Source organism: Vipera berus, assembly GCF_964194415.1.
Source record: "Vipera berus genome assembly, chromosome: 2".
Lineage (NCBI taxonomy): Eukaryota > Metazoa > Chordata > Lepidosauria > Squamata > Viperidae > Vipera > Vipera berus.
The window spans coordinates 153,577,813-153,604,323 of NC_138203.1; the positions used below are offsets into that span (position 1 = coordinate 153,577,813).

Sequence of the window (26,511 nt, forward strand, 5' to 3'; positions counted from 1 at the left end):
ATGTGGCTGCAGAGGTGCTGCAATAACTGTAACTTCAAATATAGGTCATACATCCATTTTTTCAGCACCACTGTAATTTTGAATGGTCACTGAACAAACGATCGTAAATTGAGGAGTACCTTTATGATTGGAGATATGATGATTTCATCAGAGTCAATAGGGCTACAATTTTTGGATTGTTTAAATTTACTTTGGTGGCAGTTAACTTTTCAGAAATTGTAACAAGAGTTTAAAAATTAGACCGCTAAGAATTACTATTTTGCCACCAAATTTAAGTAGCATGATCTTTGAAAGCTGTAAATCAAATAAATGCTCTTGCTATAAATGCACATCCTTCCTCTTTAATTTTGTATTCAACAGTTCTGAAAACATCCAAATACTGCCTTCCAGTTTTCTCCAAAAATGCCCCAAATAAATATCCTTATGAACCTATCTTAAGGTACAATTAAAAAGCCTGTAAAAAGAAACACGGAAGCTTCCCACATTGTCTCTGAAAATGTTTCAAAGCATTGCAATTTTGATCCTGTCATCTGCCCTGAATTCCATAGGGGGGCATCCATCTGTCTGAGGCAGACTAGCAATAGCCTGCGTGCAACTGTTTGTAATTGTATTGTTCTGATCTGTATGTAATATCCTGCAATTATAAAAGGGAAAGCTTTAGACAGCATCTGCGAGGCAGAGAGATAAAACAGCCACATCACAGACTCAAAACATTGTTCCTGTTTCGCTAAAGAAGACAGGAAATGGAAAGGATCAGCATCTCAGAGCAGCTGCATCGTGTTATTTACAATCAGTTGTGAGGAAGCTTGTCCTTTTATAGCAAACCAAACACGCCAAAACCCTGAGGAAGGGGACACTTTGGAATGTGATACCCACAGCCAAACATATCTAGTGGGGATGTGCAAAACTTACCCTTTAATTCTCATGTCATAATTTTGGCTATAAAAAACCCCCACCATGTGGAACATTTCTAATATTCTTGTTTTACAGAATAACAAATATGGATGCATGAACAGGTTCAGAGGGAAGCCATCGGGCATAATGCTTAAGGTGTCTGCCTAGGCTCAAATGTATCTTAGAGTCTCTCAGCTCTACTTAATTGGTCAATTCACACACTTTTCCCACCAATCCTATTTTCTAGAGAGGTAAAATGAAGACAAATCCTCAAAAACCATGGAATATAATGAACTGGGGCAGGTGTGCTTAAAACTCAAAATACCTCAAACATTTACCTCAACATCCCAGTAAAGTATGTTAGAATGAAATATAGTGCAGTGCCTTCTTTCTCCTTCTTGTAGGTCCACATTTTCTCCCTTATACTTAGCTGCTTATAATATATCCATGAAAGCATTCCTAAATTGAACATGTAGCAGTTTCACAATTAGGACTGCTTTTCAACTCTAAAGAGCTAAGTAGCAAGTGGCCTCTTTTCTTTCATCTAAATGCACCTCTAATGGAGACAATAAGCTCTTTAATGATGTTATTATGCGATATTATATTGGTTGCCTCTGAAATCTTTGTCAAAGCTTCAATCTCTTTGGATGAGCAATGGACGTATTTTTCACTCACTGGAAAAGTACTCAACTCTTTAAAGGGTGAAACAGAATGAGGCAGAAAATAGTAACACCCACTCAGTAGTCCTAACCAGTACATTTATCTTTCAACCCCAAAGATCTGGAATTTGCTTTCATGCCTTATTCCACAATGCCATGCCTCAGTAACAATCTAGTCAAAGAATGTGGAGAAAAGCAAAGTTTTACACTTAGGCAGGAAAAACCAAAGGTACAAGTACAGATTAGGCCAGTGATGGCAAACCTTTTAGAGACCGAGTGCCCAAACTGCAACCCAAAACCCACTTATGTATCGTCGGGTGCTGGGTGGGAGTGGCCTATTGGGTGGGTGTGGCTGCAGTGGTAACGGCAGACTGGGTGGGACTAAAAGGTTCAATCAATCAATTTCAACTTTGCAACATTTTTTTTCCCCGCAAGAAGTTGAAATTGATTGACTGAACCTTTTTTTTTTGCACATGGTGGTGGAGGGCTAAAGCGAAAATGTTTTATAAAACCCAGCTGAAGGCCTAGGACTGGGGCGACGGTGTGCGTGCCCACAGAGAGGCATAAATTCGTGCCATAAATTCGCCACCATGGGATTAGGCGAAACCTAGCTCAAAAACAGTAACTGTGAGAGGGACCTTGGAGTCCTAGTGGTCGATCATTTAAACATGAGTTACAAGTGTGTGGAAGCAGCCAAAAAAGCTAATACAATCCTTGGTTATATAAACAGAGGCATACAATCAAAATCACATGAAGTATTAGTGCCACTTTATAAACCCTTAGTGAGATCATACATGGAGTACTGCATCCAGTTTTGGTCATCACATTAGAAGAAAGATGCTGAGACTTTGCAAAAAGTGAAAAGAAGAGCAACTAAGATGATTAAAGACCTGGAGATTAAACATATGAAGAAAGGTTGCGGGATTTGGGTTTGGCTAGTCTACAGAAAAGAAGGACTGGGGGGGACATGATAGCAGTATTCCAGTATTTGAGAGATTGCCACAAAGAGGAGAGGGTCAATTTATTTTCAAAAGCACCAGAGGGCGGGACAAGCAACAATGGATGGAAACTAATTAAGGAGAGAAGCAATCTGGAATTAAGGAGAAAATTCCTGACAGTGAGGACAATTAACCAGTGGAACAGCTTTGCCTCCAGAAGTTGTGGGTGCTCCATTACTGGCGGTTTTTAAGAAGAGACTGGGCAGTAACTTGTCTGGAATGGTATTAGGTCTCTTGCTTGAGCAGGGGGTTGGACTAGAAGACCTCCAAAGTCCCTTCCATCTCTATTCTGATTGGGGGGAAAAAGAACAGCCACCAATTGCTCTACAAGGGCTGGAACATTTCTATTGCAGTAAATTGAATGAACCAATTCTAAGAAATATATCATACTGTTTTTTCACAATGAAAAAATGGCGTTGCTTTAAAAAAAAACCTTCACTATTTTACAGTAAGAGCAGACTAAATTCTATTTTTATGATAGGATGAAAACAAAAAAAGAGTCATTCAAACTACAATTCTGTTCTGCTGGGTTCATTAATTTGTACTCAGATGCTGTTTTGACAATTTAATACTGCATTTATATAAAGCAACAGACATGAATAGAGCCTATCTGATTAATCTCCACCAAAACAGACCCAGTGATCAAGAACCGACAAATACATTTTTCCTGTAATTTCAGTTGGCGAAATTCAGTTGCTTTCATTTATGCAATCAGTGAGTCAGCAACCTCCAAGTACCAATTCTTTTTAATAATATAATGAAATTAAACAAAAATAATAATTGAAGGAGATTACGGATGATATAAATGTTTCATTCACGACAAGCTAAATTTTCCAATATGAGGCAATAAGAAACAATTGTATTGATAATCTAGCTGAATGTTTTATATCGTGTTACTAAATTAAAAAAAAAAATAGTGTGCCCTGTTTTTTTTACCAAGTTGTTTGGTTTTTTTGTCGTTTGGGCTTTTTAAAAATTGTGTAAATTACCCAGAGTCTTCTAAAATAGGCAGTCATAATGTAATAAATTAAATTATTAAACCACAGGAAAGATGTCCCCATTTCTGTGCAAAATATAAATAAAGTATTAAAAAAGTAATACATGAGGGGAAATTAAAAGATAAGCCCAAATTTGAAAGCTCCCTTTCAAACATTCATTTAAAATGATAGAAGTAAATACTGGTATTTACCCTTCTGAGTCAAATAGTTCCCCATCTTTAATAGGGCACATTTAGAAAGAAATAGAAGAGAATGTACTGTATTTAACTCAGGGGTGAACTGCTGCCTGAGCTTAGTGGTTTGTTTGCAGGTGTTTCATTACCCAACTAGGTAACATTGTTAGTGTGTAATTATCATGAGTATGGTGTTTGCTCCCTGTTTACCGTATATTAAGTAGCTTGCCATGCCAGTTTTAGCTGGTTGTGGTTTTGTAATGCCCTAATCAACAAAGGAAGGAAACCTTAGCAAGGAAAAAAATAGCTGGGTAATGAAATGTCTACCAACAACCAACCAAACTCAGGGACCACCAAAAAGTCCACTTCTAGGTAGTTAAATAGAAATCATGATTTGTTTGTGGATAAAAAAAATACATAAAGTAAGTAAACTGAAGCTCTACTCAATGAAGCAATCAGTTCAAGTAGCATTTACATGCACCACTCCCCCATTAATTTTTTTAACTAAAGAGATTTCTAACCCAATCCAATCCCAAAAAGAGGGACAAACAGTGAAAACAAAGCTGCAACAATGTTCAAATAAAAGCTGCCCAGCCATACCTTATGAGAACGACACCATACAACGGGATTCCCCTCTTTCTTCCAAAATGCAAGGAAGGCTAGGGCTATATCTATGGGGGGAGGGGGGGAATTCTATAAAGTGGGGACTGTTGCCAAAAAAGGCTGCCCGTTATTCAGGCTATTTGGGCAAAGCATTGCCTGAGATAACACAATACCCCACTGTGTAGACCTAAAAGTATCCTGAGCATTCAGAACTGGGCTTGGAAGCCTATTGCTAACCAGTGCAGCATGTTCAAATAGATGTTCCTCTATACCAGGGGTAGGCAACCTCGGCTCTTTTATGACTCATGGACTTCAACTCCCAGAATTCCTGAGTCAGCTATGCTATGCTGACTCAGCTATGCTGACTCAGGAATTCTGGGAGTTGAAGTCCATGAGTCATAAAAGAGCCGAGGTTGCCTACCCCTGCTCTATACTATATCATATCCTCCCTGCTGCACAGGTGCAGCTTAGATGTTGCATCCAGAGGCAGTCCCATGCAGGAAAAACAAGAACGTTAGAGCAGCCTAAGAGAGATATTGTTAGAACTAGAGAACATTCACTGAGTGCATATTATGATTAGGTAACAGCATGATAGTCTTCTATTATTAATGCATCCTACAACATTAAAATTCAATGCAATACCTTTATAATCAATGGTAGGCTTATAGGCTTGAAGGATTTTCGGCAACGCAATTCCCATGTCCAATTCCGTTAGTGTTAATTCATTCATGAAGTATGGCAACTAGAAGAGGGAAAAAGTAGAATAAAGCAGTCTTTTCTCTCTTTCCCCAACATTTGTGGGGGTTTGAATGATTGACAATACCTGGGATGGCCCAATACTTCCAGGGCCACATTAAGATCCTAAAAGGTCCCTGAAAACAATAATCTGGTTTATTAAAATATTACCTGGACCTTTACTTATCAATAAATCACAGTAAGTATATGCATAAGAGTGGTAAAAAATATCTTTAGTCTATTTAATTTTGATGTATGAACATTTTGTTCTTATTATTCTATTTTTTGAAACTTAAAACATTTTCATAGACCCCTCTCACACTGCAAAGTTTTGTAGGCCTTAGGAGTGTACCTACAAGTAGTCCTCAACTTATGATCCAACTGGCCCTGGAATTTTGGTTGTAAGTCATTGCAGTTTAATCACCATGCAACCGGACTTGAGTGTTTTATAGTGGTTGTTAAGTGAGTCACCATAGTTGTTAAGCAAATCATGTGGCTGTTAAATGAATCATATGGTGATAAGTTTGAATCCAGCTTACCTAGTGGAGTAAGTTTTTTTGCCAGAAAACTACAAAAACCTTGCAAAATGTGATCATATGACAGGGGGATGCTGCAACTGGTTGCCAAGGTTGCCTGAAATGTGATGAAGTGACCATAGGGATAGTATGGCGGTTGTAACTTTGATGATGGGTCTTAATTAACTTATTTTTATTCCATCGTAACTCTAAATAATCATTAAGTAACTGGTTGTAAGCTGAGCATTACCTGTATTGTGACCAAGGACACAAGCATTCCCATATTCTGGTCACTGAGCAGTGCCCTCCATCACCTTTTTAGTTTAGGCTCCAATGAGACCAGACACCAGGAGACACCTGCCCATGTGAACCTGCATTTTGCAAAATGTCATTCAGGCAAATATGTGGGCTCTTAAACACAGCCTTCTGAAAGGTTGGTAGAACTTTTTCTACACAATGTTCCTTGGTCTTTCAAAAGGCTGACAGACCTGTCTGCCCAAAATAAAGGGAAAAAGGTTCCTGCTTGATTTAAACTAGAAGGACATACATTATTGACTCTCCCAAATGAAGACGGTGTATGCCTGTGTGAGTGCACACACGTGCATGCACACATGCTCTTGGTAACTTCTTGGAGAAGTCTGGCAGTTTTCTGGCCAAAATTTTTGGAAGTGGTTTGCCATTGCTTTCTTGCTAGGGCCGAGAGAGAGATTAGTTCCAGGTTACCCAACTGGCTTTCTGCATAAGGCAGGACTAGAACTCATGGTCTCCTGGTTTCTAGCCTGATGCCTTCCTTAACTATTACACCAGACTGGCTCTTTTGTCCTAAATGAGTGCATTACAGGTTTTCAAATCCTTCTACCAACACATGGTTTTCTATGCTTTCTACTATTTTTATTTCTTGAGCGGTGTGCTATTTTTGCCTACTTCAGTATCGTTCTACATGTTCCACAGAATACTTTTGGGTTCTGCCAACTGCAGCCACTTGCTGCCAAGAGCACTGTTCCCTTGCAGCACACATGAATCGGGACATATCAAAGCTGGGTGACATTAATAAGGGCTTCCCGTTCTGACTCAAGTGACAGAAAGACCATAAACCGCTTTCCCAAAATAGCCTCGGTTGACAGATCAATAGGTGACAGGACTGTCCCAATGTGACATGAAAACTCCCTCCTGCTTCACCCTGCGTATTTTCTCCACTCCATCAATCTGTCAGTTGATCTAGTTCTCAGCGCAAACCCACCAGAGTCTTCCAAATCACCAATAACACGGTATTCAGAAACCTCCCGAGTGACAGATTACCAGCGTGGAGCAGTCCTGTGCCAATGACAAGTTACCAGGGCAATCTAAAAGGTGGTTAAATCATCTGCATCAAGCACCCATCCACATACCAAAACCCATTGCTACTCCATGTTAAGGAGAGCAATCAGTCCTGCCAGCGAGTGGCGGCAGAAGGAGAAGGGGAGCAAACCCAGGAGAATCCCCAATTGTTTTCCTTCAATTGTCCTGTACAGGGAGTCATCAAGTTACAACAATAACTGGGACCAGAATGTCCACTGCTAAGCACAGTGGATGTTAATAACAACAGCACTGAGACTTACACACTGCAGTACTTTACAGCCTTCTCTGGGTTGTTTTACAGAGTCAGCATAATTGGCCCCAACAATCTAGGTCCTCATTTTACCAGTCTCAGAAGGATGGAAGGCTGAGTCAACCTTGAGCCCTGTCAGGATCAAACTCCAGGCTGTGGAATGCAGAGTTTTTGCCTACAATACTGCATTCTAACCACTGTGCCACCACGGCTCCTGTTAATCAAGTCATACGAGTCATAAGTGCCTTGGTGGAGCAGTGGGATAATGCCTCCTTAAGTAACACCAGCTGCCTGCAATTAGTGCAGGTTCGCATCCCACCAGGCTCAAGGTTGACTCAGCCTTCCATCCTTCCGAGGTAGGTAAAATGAGGACCCAGATTGTTGGGGGCAATAAGCTGACTTTGTAATAATGCTGCTTGGGGGGGGCGAAAGCCCTAATAAGCAGGCATATACATAGAATGAAGGCTACTGCTAAGCTTGTAAGCCGCCCTGAGTCTTCGGAGAAGGGCGGGATATAAATGGAATTTAAAAAAAAAATACCCGGTCTTACGCCCTTTTTTGCCATGGTTATTAAGGGAATCACTGTAGTTATTAAGCAAATTCGGCTTTCCCCATTGATTTTCCTGGAGGCTGACTGGGAACATTGCAAATGGCAATCATGACCCCCCGGGACACTACAACCATTGTAAATATATGCCAGCTGGCAAGCATTTTGATCACATGACAGGGGAATTCTGCAACAGTCATAAATGTGAGGACCAGTCTTTTTTTCCAGTGACATTGTAATTTTGAATGGTTGCTAAATGAGTGGATGTAAGTCAAGGACTACATGTAGTGAAGCCATTAGGACAGGGACTTGCAAACTTTGTTAGTGAGGCAAACTGGAGCTCAGCTGTCAGGGCAGCACACATGTTTGCAGCTGATTCAAGCACTGGATAGCCACTGAAGTGGTACAGAGTCTCCTGCTTGAGCTGGGGGTTGGACTAGAAGACCTCGAAGGTCCCTTCTAGTTCTATTCTATTCTGATATTCTGACATTGACCTTTACTGAATGGGGGGTGAGGTGTTACCCCCTGTTGATAGGGCTCGCAACTTGGGTGTCCTCCTGGATTCGCGGCTCAGTTTTGAAGATCATATAGGAGCCGTGACCAGGGGGGCCTTTGCCCAGGTTCGCCTGGTGCGCCAGTTGCGGCCCTATCTGGACCGAGATGCCCTATGCACAGTCACTCATGCGCTCATGACCTCCCGGTTGGACTACTGCAACGCTCTCTACATGGGGCTGCCCTTGAGGACCACTCGGAGGCTTCAGCTGGTGCAGAATGCAGCTGCGCGAGTTGTGATGGGGGTTTCCCGATACTCCCATGTAACACCTCTGCTCCGCGACCTGCATTGGCTTCCGGTTGCCCTCCGGGTGAGATTCAAGGTGCTGGTGATGACCTATAAAGCCCTAAATGGCTTGGGTCCGGGATATTTGAGGGAACACCTGCTGCCGGCATCAAGCTCCCTTCGTCCTGTGCGCTCCCACAGGGAGGGCGTTCTCAGGGTGCCGCCGGCAAAAGATTGCCGGCGGGTAACACCCAGGGGGAGGGCCTTCTCTGTGGGTGCGCCTCTGTGGGTGCGCCTGGAACCAGCTGCCCGTAGAGCTCAGGACTGCCCCTGACCTTCGCTCATTCCGCCGGGACCTGAAGACCTGGCTCTTTGAGCTTTCTGGCCAGGACTGAGAATTGTAATTGTAATTTTATATTAATTGGGTTTTAATTGGAGTTTAATAGGGGTTTTATTTTATTCAAGGACTAAATTTAATTATTTTAGTTGTTCTTAACTTTTGTAATTTGTATTGTTATTTTAAATACCTTGTGAACCGCCCTGAGTCCTACGGGAGAAGGGCGGTATATAAGTCCAATAAACATAAACAAATAAACATTAACACTGTGGTGAGGAACAGCCCATAGTCAAATAAGAAACCCAGAACTGCAAGGAAAGTAAAGAAATCTCTTTCTTGCTCACCTAAAGTAATGGCATTTAAACCACTACCAGAACCTGTGATGGAGACATGAAGGGCACAAGACATGCTTTGAGGGACTAAAGGCCCAGCTGTTTTCCATTTCCACAAAAATCATCTAAAAGATACTTAGTAAAGGTAAAGGTTCCCCCGCACATGCGAGCTAGTCGTTTACAACTCTAGGGGCCGGTGCTCATCTCCGTTTCAAAGCCGAACAGCCAGCGCTTGTCCGAGGACGTCTCCGTGGTCATGTGGCCGGCATGATTAGATGCCAAAGGCGCACGGAACGCTGTTACCTTCCCACCGTAGCGGTCCCTATTTTTCTACTTGCATTTTTACGTGCTTTCGAACTGCTAGGTTGGCAGAAGCTGGGACGAGTAACAGGCGCTCACTCTCTGTTACGCGGCACTCGGGATTCGACCCGCCAAACTGCCGACCTTCTGATCGACAAGCTCAGTGTCCTAACCCACTGAGCCACCGCGTCCCTTTTAAAAGATACTTATCTCTATTAAAAACAAAGAAACAAAAATGGGAGTGGGGCAATACACTTTTACATGTACAGTACTCCAAACATGAAGGATTACATCAAACTTGTGAATGACAATGCCTTGGGATCCATTTAAAAATCTTCAACAATGTGGTGGGATTACCAGCTGAAGGGGAGGAGCAGGAGCAAAGAGAAATTCCAGATTGGAAAAGGTTCAGGAGAGAATATGTCTGAGGTCAAACCTTTAGGTCTATATCTGTCATTTCCCAAGGGAGACAGGCAGTCTGGAGAAATTCTTGAAATGTAGATGATCAATAATAAAATATCTACTTGGGCCTATTGGCTCTGGTTACTTGTGCTTGACAAACAGTATCTCATAATCCCAAATGTGTCCATAAACCCAAAATCAGTTGCCTGCCCCTGCATTAAGAAAAAATTAAGGATCTGTCAAAAGGTCTTGTGGAAGAGAGGGGAAAAGGAGAGTATGTTTTACTACCAGTAGATTAATGTATGACTTTGTAATTATGAGCTAGTTGACAAAATGCTCATCGTAAGCAATCTTCCTCAGCCTGATGTTGTGTCAATGCATTCGGAGAGTAAGAGACTTTGGAAGGCTGCTCCTAAGAAATGTAGGGATTTCTTTCCTGATTTAGCCAGGGGAATTCTACTACTTCTCACTATTGTTTTTCACCTCACCATTCTGGCATCTCTCTCCTAGCTTTTCTGGGGCTCAAGCTTTAAATAGGTCCTCTCTCTTGCTAGCTACTAATGGATCACTACTGTAGCAACACTGAACTGAGTATAGCAACAAGATCATTACGAAGATGAATTGAATAAGACAGAGGGGTGTGTGTCAATAATTAATTCAACCAACCTAGTGAACTCCACACAGATTTCCAATATCAGAACACTATTATTTCACATACATTTGAACAAAATGTTCCTAGCCTTTAATAGAAAGAACAATAAAAGCTTTGGCTGAGCTTGGAAGGCAAGCTTTTGTGTCCAAAATTGTAGGCTTTAATTCACAGATGCATCGACAGGCACACACATTGGTGGCAGTTACTTCTTTAAAAGACGCCAAATGGCCATCCTCACTGAACTATTCAAATGGGAAATTTGTTTTCATGCTAATATATACAATCATTCCTGCAGAATGGCATTAGGAAAACTGCTCACTTACGCTGCCAGCTAATTTGGAAGTTAGTCTGCTTGTTTCATTTGTGCAATCAAGACACGTAGAGGAATTAATTGAATGGGACACAGCTGAATCACAGCACTACCTTGGATCATACATTTTCATTTAAAACTCAGGGGAACAGAGAAACAAAAACAGTGCTTGGATCATTTATTATTCAAAAGTCTGCAAACTGGGGGCACAAACAGAACGTATTAGAATCTCTGCTTTGGCTCTCTGATACTTCTCTCCTGAAGATTAATGCTTGCTGTGGAGAAATATTTCACTCACATGAAAATCCTGAATGAACAACCAACTCTTGAATTATCACGTGGTACTTAGAGCCCTCTAAAATAAATGAATATTGTCATTGGAATAGAGTAGACATCCCAAAACTGTGGTTGGATTGAGAGAAAACAACAGCTGGAGGATGCTAAACGTCCTGTATCCCATCACGGTGAGAGATTATTTGAAATGATTTTTTCCCTGTGGGAAAGAAACGATTACTTTCCAAACTGTGCTTTGCTAGAGAGGAATTATACCAGACATTACTAAGAATTTTTGCAGAGCATAGGAACTGGAGCAGGAAGCCAATGGATCATTTTGAAAACTGTAAATCTTCTCCATAAATTATCTTTCTTCCCAAGGACAAAGTTTAGTATATCAAATGGGTTTACTCTGCTGGACCAGACCTGCACATCTGTGAGAATCAGACCATGCAACCTCTCCTAGTTTCTCCACTGTTAGGAGGAAGACTGTTGCAGACTGATAGACCAGACTGAAGCCATTGCACAAGCATTCAGTTGTGCACAACAGGTAAATGGTTGCTGGAAGAAGAATTATTGTTAATAATGTAAAAAAGAGGACAAAACTATGTTTATATCATTAAATAAAACTTATGTCAGAGGTTCTTAAGGAGGAAAAAGTATCAGACCTCTTGGGAGACCATCTCCATGAAGGTTCATTTACTACTTTTGAGTCAAGGCAGAAAAGGGAGCAGACCTATTGCATCAGATCTGCAAAGGTTACCATCTTTTCTCTCAAACTGTTTCCATTCTTGATGTTCCATTTTCCTTTCCCTCCCAATCCTTTTATGACATATCTTTTAGGAAGTCTGTCTAGGGCAGGGGTAGGCAATCTTGGCTCTTTTATAACCCATGGACTTCAACTCTCAGAATTCCTGAGCTGGCTGAGTTGAAGTCCACGAGTCATAAAAGAGCCAAGGTTGCTTACCCCTGGTCTAGGGCAAGGACTACCATTACTAATTTTTGTAACCTGTTCTAGGATTTTACTTCAGCCAACAAGTGAAATTAAAAATGGTTCAAATAAAAATAGGATAGTTAGTTAGGCTAAACATGCTAAGAAACATTATGGCTCAAGAGAAAACAGACTGGTTTAGTCCCTGTACAGGTTGCAAGATAGCAGACTGCACTGCCACTGGACTGAAGCTCTATAACAATTCCCTGCAAGAATGGGCTAACCGACAAGATGGTAGATACTTAGGAAAATATTCCTACCTTTATTTTGCTGAGCTTCATCTGTATTTTCTTTGAGACAAAGTCAGACCAATATTTCTCTCCCAAGAAATCCCAAAAGATTCTTCCCAGCAATGCATTGATCCAGGCTTCCTGTTCCTCATCTTCACTATGGGAGGTGGTTAGCAACTGGCAAGATATATATATATAAATACATATATTTTAAAAAACCTCATTTTAATAAAACTCACAATGCTACTACTGAATATATAAAGTGAACAGTTACTTTTAACATGTGTATGGAAATAATAATTTTTTGTACTTAATAGCAAGGTAAAAATATTTCACACAAATGAGTCTAATATATTGTCCAAGGTGTGTAAATCATCAGTGTAGGAGGAATAAGACTGGAAGCTAAATGGGCTGAAGAACTGGGGTTCCAGAAACAGAAGCCAAGCAGAGGCCTGCCTCAGCTCAGCCCTTGAAGACTTTGACACTGATCTAAAATCAATCATCCAGCCCATTCAGGAGAGAGCTGCTGCCTTAGGCAGTTAGAGATGAGGAGCATCAGCTGTGTTTCATTAAACATTTCTTTCCTATCATAAACATTTTTATGCAAGAGAAATCAGAAGTTGGAAAATGTTTTGATCTTATGTACTTTCATGTCTGGTCTCCAAGCTATGTCTTGGAGGACATCTCTTTGACAGGATCTGACAATGGTTTCTGCTTTGCCCAACGGTCACAGTAGCTTTTAATTAAGGAACCTTGTGCCTTCTTAATCTTGAATCAGACTGGGGCTGAGTTTTTTCTCAGTGACTCCACTGTGCCTCTATTATTGCTGAATTGAAGCTTTTAACAGATTTCCTAAAACTTTTGGGTAAGAGCAATATGCCTTATGTGGGATTTGCAAAATGTCTACAGCTAACAAATGGCAGAAGGCCAGAGCCAGGCCATCTGAAAGTTAGGGGAAAGATCTATGCATTCCCCATTATCCCTAATTTCCCAGTTGCCGAAAAAATGAAGACCAGATTGCAACTCAAGGTGTCTTAGGTCTTATAAATGGGACTACTATGTTTGGAACCTGATATGTGGCTAGGGTTACTATCAAAGGGCCACATTGGTGGTGGCAAACACTCCCCTTAAAAATAAGTCAAAATGACTGAAGAAGTCCAAATGCAGGTGTTTTATTAAGATAGCAAAATTACAGTAATCATTGAGCTCCCAACTAGCAGAAGCTAGCACAGATGCTGATCAGAGAAGACCTTCAGGTTTGTAAAAAATGCAAAGGGCATAAACACAGTTCAGTCTCCTCATAGGAATAGTTACAAGTGTAAAATTTGTAAATAATTTTACAAAGAAATTGGATAGGGTTGCCCAAGGCATCTTGGCTGGCCTCCTGTCTGATAACAAGAGCATTTTGTATTGCTATGCCACTTAGCTTAACAATAACACATAACTGCCATTTTTTGTTATTTTAACCAGATGATCCTCATTGCATCTCAGGGGGAGCATAAAGGCATTCCCTATCTAAATCTTTGAGGAAGTTGCCATTGTAAAGGTATAGAATTGTAAATGAAAGCCATCCATCACTTAGTAAGGAGGTATGCCTGAGGCAGTTGGTTTGAAATGAATAGAAAAAGCTGCAACAGTTAAATCAGCTGTAACTGACCTGTATCTAACCAAGAGAGGGGATAGATCCAGCTAATGCAAGTTATTGAACTAATACAAATTTATGTATAAACATATAAGATTATTTATGCAAATTAAAGTATAAAGATGCAGACGTCCCACCATTGCCTCCAGACAACAAACAGGGCCTGTTGTGTTATTGTTTGAGGAAGTTGCTTATGGCAGAACCTTGTTCTTGAGAGATTAAATAGTATGTGGGTCTCTGGATGTTAGTTTAAATTTAAGTGCAATTATGAATCAAAAGAAAGTGCAATTCTTGCTGATTTTGTGTGTTTCTACGGTATTACTGAAAAAAAAATACTGAGCATTTTATTCTCAGAATCAGAGCTGGATTAGGCACAGCAGCCTGGATAAGTCAGTTTGTATTTCAGACCTAGAAAAGGTGGCTATTAATTCAGGATGGAGGCAAAGCAACCCTAAGATTGACTGCAGATAGGAATTGCTATAACAATAAAGGAAAAGGTGGTAGAATGTTACTGGGAAGGCAAGATAATATATATGTGCTGCCTTAACAACATTGTCTCTGCCAATCTTGATAATATGGCTGACATGTGGTTAATAATTACTAGATTAGTTAACAGAAAAGTGTTTGCATTCACAATATCTTCCAACAAATATATCAAGTTTGCTTATTTAGCTGGTTGACAGAAGGGACTTGTATTAGCCTTTTACAAATGTATATGCTGGTTTTCAAGTGTCTGCATCAACTGAAGCTTCCAGGTAGGGGGAAAGGATGTTTTTAATATCTAAGAAAGTCATTCATCTGCTTAGGTATCCTGGTCTGCATTTCCATTCTGCTGGGAAAATGAAACAGGACTGAGATTGAGCTAGTGTACCCTCTACCTCACTGCTCAAGAACTTTACCCCACTCACTATGGGAAATATACAAGCATTACACATAAACAAGGAGAGAAAAGGAAGTCACATTTCATAAGCAGTGTTCAAGACAGTCTCAGGTAAAACAGAAGAGACTGTATGCGCTTATGGGGCATGCAAAAGGTGATGGTCATAGAATTAAATGTGGATGGGGTAAATTCAATACCCTGCTCAGTACAAGAAGCCAAAGCAACACATTCCCACAAAAGATTTTATTTTATTTTATTTTATTTTATTTTATTATTTATTTTATTTTATTTTATTATTTTATTATTTTATTTTATTTTATTTTATTTTATTTTATTATTTTATTTTATTTTATTTTATTTTATTTTATTATTTATTTTATTTTATTTTATTATTTTATTATTTTATTTTATTTTATTTTATTTTATTTTATTTTATTTTATTATTTTATTTTATTTTATTTTATTTTATTTTATTTTATTATTTTATTTGTATACCGCCCTTCTCCCAAAGGACTCAGGGCGGTGAACAGGGCAATAAATATCAAAATACCGAAATACAAAAATTAAGAACAGATTAAACCATGGTGCCCGATACAATAAATAAATTACATTAAAACAATAATTTAAAACCCAAACCCATCAGACCAGGCCGGCTTGTTCAAACAAGTAGGTTTTTAGATCACGCTGGAAGGAGCGAAGGTCGGGAGCCATCCGGAGCTCAACCAGTAAACGGTTCCACAAGTCAGGCGCACCCACAGAGAACGCCCTCCCCCTGGGGGCCACCAGTCGACATTCTACCCTCTGCTTAAATATATTCAGTCAAAGGGAACTACAGTTTTTCTGGGTAATTAGTTCCACTGTCAAGCTGCTCTTATTGACAGAACAAGACTTCCCAGTATAATAACTGCCTTCCTGTAATTGAAATCCATTATTCTACCTCCTGCATTCTGGAATGAGAGAGAACAGGTCTTCATTATCATTTACTGATCTGATTATATCAGACCTTTACTTTGTACAATTTAAGACAATGTATGCAATGCTTCCTACTATTAGCCTCACAACAACTACCCAGGGAGGTGGGTTATGCTGAGTGTGTGTGACTGGGCCAAAGTCACCCAGCTGCCTTTCATGCTTAAGGGAGTGCTAGAACTTCCAGACTCCTAATTACTAATCTAGCCCTTTAGCCACTAGACAAACTGGCTCTTTATCTTTTGATCAACATCTTTCAGCTATTTGAAAATTGTAATCGTATTTCCCCTATTCCAAACCTGTCTGCTTTCTCAAGGCTAGGTCTTAGAATCTTTCTTCATAATTTCTAGATCCCTTGTGATTTTCGTTGTTCTGCTCTGAATCTGTTCCAGTTTTTCTAAACATTTTTAAAATGTGGGCCCAGAAACTGGACACAATACTTAAGTACCGTGGAAATGATTACTGAGAATTTAGAACATATTTCTGTTAATCAGCCTAAAATAATGTGTTTTAAATAAATACTTGAGTACACACCTTTTTACAATAGTTTAAGTTCTTACTGTTATAATTCTTTTTCTATTAAAAAGGACAGTTTGTACAATATTTTTAATTTTGCTCTCTAACATGCCAAGTAATTTTATTGATGGGTAGTCCTAGAAGTGTAAGAATTAAATGAAATATCTACTGTTACAGAGATCTTTTAAGCTGCATCAAAACAATGTTGAATGTTGAGAAAGTGAGCATATTGTAGAAATGTTATTAGCCCCACACTTCTTTGGGAACAAAAAACAGCCGCCCCCCTCCTTTACACTAGAGGGTAAATCATAACAGCTCAATCAAGAATATTTAAAGAATATACTTCACCTTTTTCACAGCTGTGGGGCTGCTGTCAGCACTATGAATGGGACTAACTGTAGGGCTTGGGTGTTCTGGCGGAATGCACCTTGCCATGTACACATTATAGTCTAAAAGTATTTTCTGCCTGATGTTGGAACCCAAGTCCTTCAGCTTTGGCTGAGCAACGATTTCTTCTACACTTCCTTTACTGCTGCTACGGCTGTGTGTAAGAATCCCAGACTGGCTACTGTGTCCTGGCAAGAAGCCTGAATACAATAAAAAGGAAAAACAAGGGGTAAACCATCAATACATAATCAAATATGGAACATAAGAATGAAACAGAATGAAAAACAAAAGTTGACGATGCCAAGGTTGTTGTATATAGTGTTTTAATTGCCCTGTACACCGCCCCGAGTCCTTCGGGAGAGGGGCGGTATATAAATCCAAATAATTAATTAATAAATAAATAAATAAATAAATAAATAAATAAATAAATAAATATGACAAGGCGGTAAACATACACTATGATTTAATCTGTTCAATGTACAAGTCGACACATTACTATTCCACGCCAATCTATTCAAGATGTCACTTTGCAGCCTTGACTTGTTGTTGAATACCCAGAGCCACAGCCAACATGGACAATAGTGAAGTATGATGGGAATTGTATTGTATTGTAGTTCAGTAACATCTGGAAGGCCGCAGGTACCCACCCACCTCCCACCCTCTGCCATTCTATGGCAAATGGTAAGTAAGCTATCTGGTTGTACATCTTTTTCAATACCATATACAAAGACATCGATCCTTAATTTAAAACATGTTTTGGCAACATTTACAAGAAACTGTTTGAAAATAAATCATAATAAACAGAACAGAGAACTTTAGAGGAAAGAAGACAGCCAAGGATATAAAACTCTGCACTAAGCCTCATATGCTGAAGCATTCTAGCATTCTAGATTAGAAAAAAGCCTGAATGTAAGCAAAGCTAAAAATCCAAGAATCATGAATGTCAGCAAATAAAAACACAAACAAACACACCCATACCCGCCAACTTCAATTTAAATGTGTAAGAAGAGTGAGTAGGTGGAATCATATTCAATTATCATTCCTACTTCTGTGAAAGGTTTTTCATAAACTGGGTTAAGAGGAAACATTTCTGAACTATAATTCAGCTTTTCCGAAGCTTGCCATAAGTTTTGCAAACATTTATATATAAACAGTGAAAGGTATTTTGCACACAGATAACTTGAAGGTTGTTTTGAAATAAAGACAAAGACTTTGTAAATTGTGTTTGAACAATCTGCATTGTGTTTAATGAACTACGTTTCAGTTGTTTTAAAAAGAATAAAAACTGAGATATTATCTTCCTAAACATCCTCTGAAATTATTGCTGTATTAAATACTCAAAGGTTCACTTATGGCCAAATCTCCAGGCCCTATTAACTTTAGAGAACTAGTTTTAATTTTTTTGGTGAGCCATAATCGGAGAAAAGAATGTTCCAGAAACATTATAAAACAGAGGGTAGGGGACATGTAGTTAAGAGATGAATAATTATATTAACCATTAATTGCTGTATTATATATCACATTTAAAGACTTGAGAACTTTGGCAGGATGTTTAATATTCCTATAACGTTAAAATGTATGAAATCATGTCATTATGAATCAACAAGATAACTGAACTACACATTTAGTATTAATAAAGTAAAATTAAGTCCCTTAAAAAATCCCAACCTTTAAAATACTTTTTGCCTAAAATGTATGTGTATTATTTCTGGAAATATATTGGGAGTCCTATACCATTTTAAATTATTGTTCTGCAAAGAAAAAAAAATCAAAGACGGATTAATTCTATGTTTATTCCAATCAACCACTTATATAAAGCAGGATATTAGAATGTAGTTTGTTAAAAATTTAATGTCTTTAGACACAAATTGTGGTTAGATATCTTGATGAAGTCACTGACAAGTAGTGTTCGTTCTCAATCATGCAATAGCAATAACAATTAGACTTATATACTGTTTCATAGTGCTTTACAGCCCTCTCTAAGTGGTTTACAGAGTCAGCATAATTGCCCCCAGCAATCTGGGTCCTCATTTTACCCACCTCGGAAAGATGGAAGGCTGAGTCAACCTTGAGCGCTGTCAGGACTGAATTCCAGGCTGTGGGCCGAGGTTTTTGCCTGCAATCCTACATTCTAACCACTGTGCCACCAGGGCTCCAGGTTAATCAAGCTCCCTTCGTCCTGTGCGCTCCCACAGGGAGGGTACCGCCGGTAAAAGATTGCCGGCAGATAACACCCAGGGGGAGGGCCTTCTCTGTGGGTGTGCCGGCCCTTTGGAACCAGCTGCCTGTAGAGCTTAGGACTGCCCCTGACCTTCGCTCATTCCGCCGGGACCTGAAGACCTGGCTCTTCGAGCTTTCTGGCCTAGACTGAGAGTATTAACTGGGGCTTTAATTGTATTTTTAATTGTAATTGGGTTATATTTCAAGGTTAGTGTAATTATTTTAATTGTTTTTAATTTTTGTAACTTGTTGCATTGTTTTAAAAAAACCTTGTGAACCGCCCTGAGTCCTACGGGAGAAGGGCGGTATATAAGTTTAATAAAATAAAAATAAAATAAATAATCCCAATTAACATTTAATAAGCTGATATTTCGACCTTATTACACAAAGCATCAATAGAATAAGCAAACAGGTTCCTCCTACCTGATTTGTTTCCCCAAATGACAACTGGCTTTTTTCCTTCAGATTTCAATTTGCGGGCGACAAGGAATCTCCTAAACCATTCTTCTTTCTCTCGACCTGTCCTTGCAAATAAATAAAGCACTTGGTTCTTCTGGGTCCCAGACTTTGCTGCATCCTGAGAGGGTTTCCAGATTTCTTCACTGCTCAAGTTTTCCTTTTCTATAGAGATTTTTTCTTCTGAGGTTTCTTTATCAGCCTGGGCTTTGGCCATGAAATCATCTTGTCTCCCAAGCTTAATGCAGACTGGGTACTTTTTATTCCAGACTCGTTTTCGAGCCAAACTCTTGGGAACCAAATAAATCTGCAAACCAAGTTGTGAGAGACTTTCACATTTCATCTCATTAGAGAAGAGAATGCAGAATACTAATGCATTGCCATAATATTATTATTATTTATTATTATTATTATTTATTAAATTTGTATACCGCCCTTCTCCCGAAGGACTCAGGGCGGTGAACAGGGCACATATAAATAGAAAATACAAAAATTAAAAGAGAATTAAATAATCGCCCAGATAAAACAGTAACAATATAAAAACCCATTAAAAACCCTAACATCCCCCATCAGGCCAGGCCAGCTTGTTCAAATAAATGGGTCTTCAGACCGCGCCGGAAGGAGCGAAGGTCCGGTGCCGTCCGGAGCTCAACCGGCAGCTGGTTCCATAAAGCCGGAGCGCCCACAGAGAAGGCCCTCCCCCTGGGGGCCACCAGCCGACATTCTCTGACCGGTGGCACCCTGAGGAGGCCCTCTCTGTGGGAACGCACAGGGCGGAGGGAAGTTGATGCCGGCAGCAGGTGGTCCCCGAGGTACTCCGGACCCATGTCATGTAATATGATAAATAAAATAAATAAATAATCAAAGAAGCAATCAAATCAAAACAAAGTTGGCCAAGCTGCCTGCCCAATATCCAGGAGCGATAAAATATGGATTAGGAGCTGTTATTTTGAATCAAATGATATTTGGGCTTCTTTTGTATTTTCTTTGATAAGTTGGAAAGACTTGGTGTGGGGCAAACCTCTATCAGCCCAGCACTTTTTTTTGTTTTGTTTTGCTACTAGATTCAGAAAACAAGGCTTAAGGTGGTTTAAAGAGCAGTCAAAGCAATTTTTATCGGTATGTTTAATTTCACCAGCAGTCATGAAGCATGCAATCTTACAAAATCAACTGTACTATCCAGTGTTTGTTTTAATCCATCTTGTTCTGGCTATACAAACAATTCAAAGATCATGGCAGAAAAGGGCCAGAGAGGGTTTCAGATATTAGTCAAAACTTCACTCATTCTTTGATGGTATTAGAAGCATGGTAAAATGACAACCTTAAGATATTATTGCAGGCATGGGGCTGGGATTAAAAACAGTACCAATAACTCTGGGAATTAAAAAAGGGGGGGGTTCACTTGTCCAAGGCTCATAGATCTTATAGTTAGCAGTTGTCTGCTTCATTCAGACTGCAGTAATTCAGGTGAAAACAACTGTAGAACAGAAATCCAAACACTGCCAGATAGGAATTATTAATTCTGAACTCACCTTACTATCAGTAAGATCAAAAATTTTCTGGCTAACGTAGGTAACTTCTGGCTTGGTTTCATTGTAAAAAGCTCTTCTGGAAATATTTTTGTTAGGTTTTGAAAGTCTCAGGATGTTTCCTTCGAGTCTCACAAAAATAGAGTGAGTCAACGTAGCATGATAGGTTTCTGGATCGTAATTATAGATCTCATTCATCCAGCCCTGCAGAAATTAAAGAAATGAAGAGATTTTTCATTTTAAGACAAAATTAATTGGAGGTGTTGATTGCTGACATCTTGAATCATTTTAGTTAGTTGGGTGTATGAGTTGAGTTGAGTTAAGTTTGAGTTAAGATTATAACTTTCCCACATAGTAAAAGTCTTCAAAAATATCTAGAGGACATCTGATTAATGAAGGCTGACCTAGATAAATTCCCAACAAAAAAGTTTATTTTACCTTTGGAAAAATATATCGCACATGCTAACTGTGCATGTTATAAGAGTAGCTGGTACCTGTATTTCATAGCAGGTTGAATGCACTTCTTCTATAACACTGGAAGGAGATAGATTTTTAAATATCAAAACTGGAATGGGTCACAGAAGTAACGATGGCATAAAATGGTTTACCTGGAATGCTTGCTAGTTTCTTCCTAGCCAGCAAGCCCTGAATCAGTCAAGGTATAGCTCGATTGCTGTACTGGGAAGGAAGATGCCGTAATACAAAGAATACCTGGCAGTCCAAACTATCAAGAACTGTATTTCTTGCACATATTATTTTAATCTCCTCTGTATACGTCATATCTTGTCCGCAACATGCTACCCAAATGCCTTGGGCATGTAATTCTAATATGTCCATTTTCATTCATATTAGAGGTAGGCATTGCTAGAGAAGCTGAATGTTACAATTCAGCCTCCTAATCTTCTGAATGATTACTATGTATTACTAATATTTGTTGTTGTTGTTAGCTGCGAAGTCGTGTCCGACCCATCGCGACCCTATGGACAACGTTCCTCCAGGCCTTCCTGTCCTCTACCATCTTCTGGAGTCCATTTAAGCTCACGCCTACTGCTTCAGTGACTCCATCCAGCCACCTCATTCTCTGTCATCCCCTTCTTCTATTGCCCTCAATCTTTCCCAGCATTAGGCTCTTCTCCAGTGAGTCCTTCCTTCTCATCAGGTGGCCAAAGTATTTGAGTTTCAATTTCAGGATCTGGCCTTCTAAAGAGCAGTCAGGGTTGATCTCCTCTAGGACTGACCGGTTTGATCGCCTTGCAGTCCAAGGGACTCGCAGGAGTCTTCTCCAGCACCATAGTTCAAAGGCTTCAATTCTTTGGCGCTCAGCCTTTCTTATGGTCCAACTTTCACTGCCATACATTGCAACTGGGAAGACCATAGCCTTGACTATACGCACTTTTGTTGACAGGGTGATGTCTCTGCTTTTGGACTTTGGACTATGATAATTAAGAGTGGGAATAAGGGTGGGGTTCTTACAAAGGCAAACTACTCTTACTCTTAAGGCCACACCAAACCCTAAAAATGACCTGAAACTATATTGCTGAAATTAGTCCAATTTGTTACTGAAATTCGACAGTGCAATATGAGGGTGCTAGCGGGTGGGAGGTGAGCTGTGGCTGGCCCTTCTCTATCTTAAGTTGTACAGTATGATCCAAAGCCCAATAGAGCTTGTTGATCAGACCGAAGTATACATAAAAGGTCTGTTTGAAAACAAAAATATTGTGCAGATAAGGACTTGATAACTACTGTAATTAAATTAACACAACTTGTTGCCTTTCTGTACTTATGTAAAACAGAACCTGCATGTATGAAGCAATTCTGTGCCTCTGTATTATGTCACATAACTCGTTGTCAATCAGTTACAAAAGTACAGTATGTATTTTCTGACAGCAAGAAAAAAAGTCCATAAAAGTATGTCATTTCACTGCAGGATATAAGACTAGTCAGTCTTCTACATAAAGGCACACCTTTTAGACATGCCTCTCATTGCCTGTTTTTCATATTGCTGTCTTTACATTTAACTAGATAACAGAAAAACCACATGATCCACTACTTGATTTATTATCCTCTTGGTTCAGGTTTTCTGGATAAAATAACATTAAGTCCTGCTGATCTAACTGCAGCAAAATACAATTCATTTAGTGACCATTCAAAGTTACAACAGCACTAAAAAAGTAACTAATGACTATTTTTCACACTTAAGACCACTGCAGTATCTCCATAGTTACGTGATCAAAATTCAGATGCCTGGCACCTGACTTATATTTATGCCGGTTGCAGTGTCCCAGGGTCATGTGATCCCCTTTTGCGACCTCCTCCTGACAAGCAAAGTCAATGGGGAAGCCAGATTCACTTAGCAACTTTGTTACTAACTTACCAACTGCGGTGATTCCCTTAACAGCTGCAGCAAAAAAAACAAAACATAAAATGGGCAAAATTCACTTTAAAAAAGTTTCACTTAGCAACAGAAAGTTTGGGCTCAATTGTGGTCGTACGTCAAGGACTACCTGTACCTTAGTCCAGAGATCCCCAACCTTTGGGGAACCAGGGACCGGTTACGTGGAGAGAGGTTTTTCCGTGGACCGGAGGGGGCGTGGTTGTGTGCTGCCTGCATCCTATGAATGGGGCTTTGCTTGTTTGTGTGGCTCAGTTGCTGGCATGCTGTGGCCCGGTACCGGTCCACAGACCTGGGGTTGGGAACCCCTACCTTAGTCCACTTTAAATGAAAGTATAATCTTTCTCCTTCTCTGAGCTAAATATCATCTGGGTTTTTCAGGAACATTAGAAAAAACAGGGCATATTTAGCAAAAGATAAAAGAAAGAGATGAGGATAGCTTTAAAATTCAAGTGGCTGTCACCATGATGGCACAAACCTGCCCTTTAATGCAATAGGAAAGCAGTGAAATATTAGAACTTATTTGTCAGCAGCATAGAGGCAATGGCTTATCTGATGCTAATTTGGTAGCTGTTTTCCAAGAGCTGCTATGGCATATTATCCAGTTTTATAGGCCTCCAAAATACTTCACAATTCTGATTCTAAAATAAGAATTTTCAGAAATAACTATTTACAGGTAGCCCTTGACTTATGATCAGTTATTTAGTGACTGTTTGGCATTAAAACAGCCTTGGAATGGGTGCTTTCTGTAAAACTGAGGAATCCCTATAGTTATATACAATAATATTACAAACCTCCAAAATAAATAAAATTTGAAGAGCAAAACCAAACCAATCGGCCTCAACAAAGTAAAGTCTGTCTTGTTTTCTGCGCTTCTGGTGCCACGCAAAGATAAGCACCAACCCTACTGAGAGATCTGGGAGAAAATGTTTATACTTTCATACTTTCATATTTTTGTGCGCTTTTTTTTACATCTTTTCCCCCTTAGGTGCACTTATTAACTTCTTCATTTCTTTGCAAATTTTTCCTGAAAGATGAGTGGTGGATATTGCCAAAATGTTTTAAAGCCATGGCTGGAATGCAAGAGAAAAACCTCTCTATCCCCTGGTTCAGTCAAGATGAAGCTAATCTGTTTAGAGCCTTAAAGACATTCACAACTACAGTGAATTACACCTGGAAACATATTCCCATAATTATATGATGAGGAAATAGCCAACCTGCAATAGGGCACAGTGTCAAACTTGCCGCGCGTCATGTGAGGTATCGCAAAGTAGCGTGACTTTTTTTGCATTGCCGGAGCTGGGGTGGGCACGGCCTCTGCATGATGCAACCGGCCCGCAGACCGGCAGTTTGACACCCTGCAGTAGGGGATCATCCTTTTCTTTCTTTCTTTTAACAGTCTTCAAAATGGCTATTTCCTTTAGATGTTTAGGGCCCTGTATTCAACAGATAAGGGACGCGGTGGCTCAGTGGGTTAGGACGCTGAGCTTGCCGATCGGAAGGTCGGCAGTTTGGCGGGTCGAATCCCGAGTGCCGCGTAACAGAGCGAGCACCTGTTCCTCGTCCCAGCTTCTGCCAACCTAGCAGTTCGAAAGCACGTAAAAATGCAAGTAGAAAAATAGGGACCACTACGGTGGGAAGGTAACAGCGTTCCGTGCGCCTTTGGCGTCTAGTCATGCCGGCCACATGACCACGGAGATGTCCTCGGACAAGCGCTGGCTCTTCGGCTTTGAAACGGAGATGAGCACCGGCCCCTAGAGTCGGAAACGACTAGCACACATGTGCGGGGGAACCTTTACCTTTACCTTTTATTCAACAGATAAGACTATATTGCACAATTAAAGCTGAACTGTAGGATTTTCCCATCTCCCTCCCAGGCGTGCTTGAGAAGCTACTAAGGGTGTCCATTTGAGAGCACTTAGCCCTAACAGATTTGTCCCTGGCTCCCCTGGACAACTGACCAATCACAGATTGAACAATGGAAATCGGGTTTTTCCACACTCAGGCTCCGTTGCTTCCTGGCTAAAGTCTCTTTCAAGGCTACAAACCATTGAGACATCTTTACCAGGAACAAGGAATCAGTTTTTTTTTCTTTAGTGCCACACTTAAGTGTTTGAACTGAAAACTTCCCCTTCAACAGTTGCACTTATCAGTACTACTGTACTTTGAATTTCAGAAGCAGTTTAGTGCTCTTTATAAATGGCAATGTGCCAAACAATTTATTTACACAGGTGTGGATCAGGACTGCTACAGCCCCTTTCAATTATCAAGAGCTACTTTGCTTGAACAGTTCTACTGGACACAGTTAATCTAATGCACGGGTGTCAAACTCACCACGTCATGTGACGTGTCGCGATGTAGTGCAACTTTTTTTACATAGCTGGAGCTGGGGTGGGCACAGCCTCCACATGATGCAACCGGCCAGTGGGCCAGCAGTTTGACACCCCTGATCTAATGGATTAGGAACAGCTACAGTAGTAAATAATCAGTGATGTTGAGCAACTTTTACCTTAATGTAACCTGAGTACGTTAAAGAAGGTAGGGGTACTAAGTACAGTAAAAGGGGAAGAGGAGCAAAGATCTAAAGTTGTGTTTTCATTTACTATATTCATCTAAACTGGTATTTTCCATATACAGGTAGTCCTCAATTTATGACCACAATTGAGTCCAAAAATTATGTTGCTAAGTGAGAAATTTGTTAAGCGACTTTTGCCCCATTTTACGACTTTCCTTGCCACTTTTGTTAAATGAATCACTGCAATTGTTAAGTTAGTAACACGGTTGTTAAGTAAAGCTGGCTTCCCCATTGACTTTGCTTGTCAGAGGGTCGCAAAAAGGGATTAAAATGACCCTGGACACTGCAACCATCATAAATATGAGTCTGTTGCCAAGCGTATAAATTTTGACCACGTGACCACAGGAATGCTTCAACAGTCTAAGTGTGAAAAATTGTAACTTCGAACAGTCACTAAACAAGCTGTTGTACGTCAAGGACTATCTGTATGTTAGGCTACAGCTCCCAAAATTGCCAGCCCACAGCAGTGTGTACTGCCTAGCAGTAATTTGAAAACTAGGCAATGCTTGGAATGCAAAGGGCAAAAAGTGGTCCAAAATGTGTAGGGCAGAGTTTCTCAACCTTGGCAACTTTAAACCAGCCATTCCTTCAAGCTGCATAATCCCAGGTAAAAGATATATTCAGGTTAAA

At 40.0% G+C, this 26,511-nt stretch overlaps 1 protein-coding gene across 3 annotated transcripts in view; it reads right to left on the reverse strand.

The window, feature by feature from the left end:
• Nucleotides 1-26,511, reverse strand: part of TEX2 (testis expressed 2) — a 104,193-nt gene that overhangs the window by 19,144 nt on the left and 58,538 nt on the right. For all 3 annotated transcript variants that reach the window (XM_081319494.1, XM_081319493.1, XM_081319495.1), the window contains exons 3-7: nt 20,918-21,118; nt 19,353-19,692; nt 16,671-16,909; nt 12,346-12,492; nt 4,968-5,067 (exon numbers count right to left, since the gene is read on the reverse strand). In XM_081319494.1, the coding sequence (XP_081175620.1) occupies nt 4,968-5,067; nt 12,346-12,492; nt 16,671-16,909; nt 19,353-19,692; nt 20,918-21,118 (1,027 nt within the window). The remainder of the gene's footprint in view (nt 1-4,967; nt 5,068-12,345; nt 12,493-16,670; nt 16,910-19,352; nt 19,693-20,917; nt 21,119-26,511) is intronic.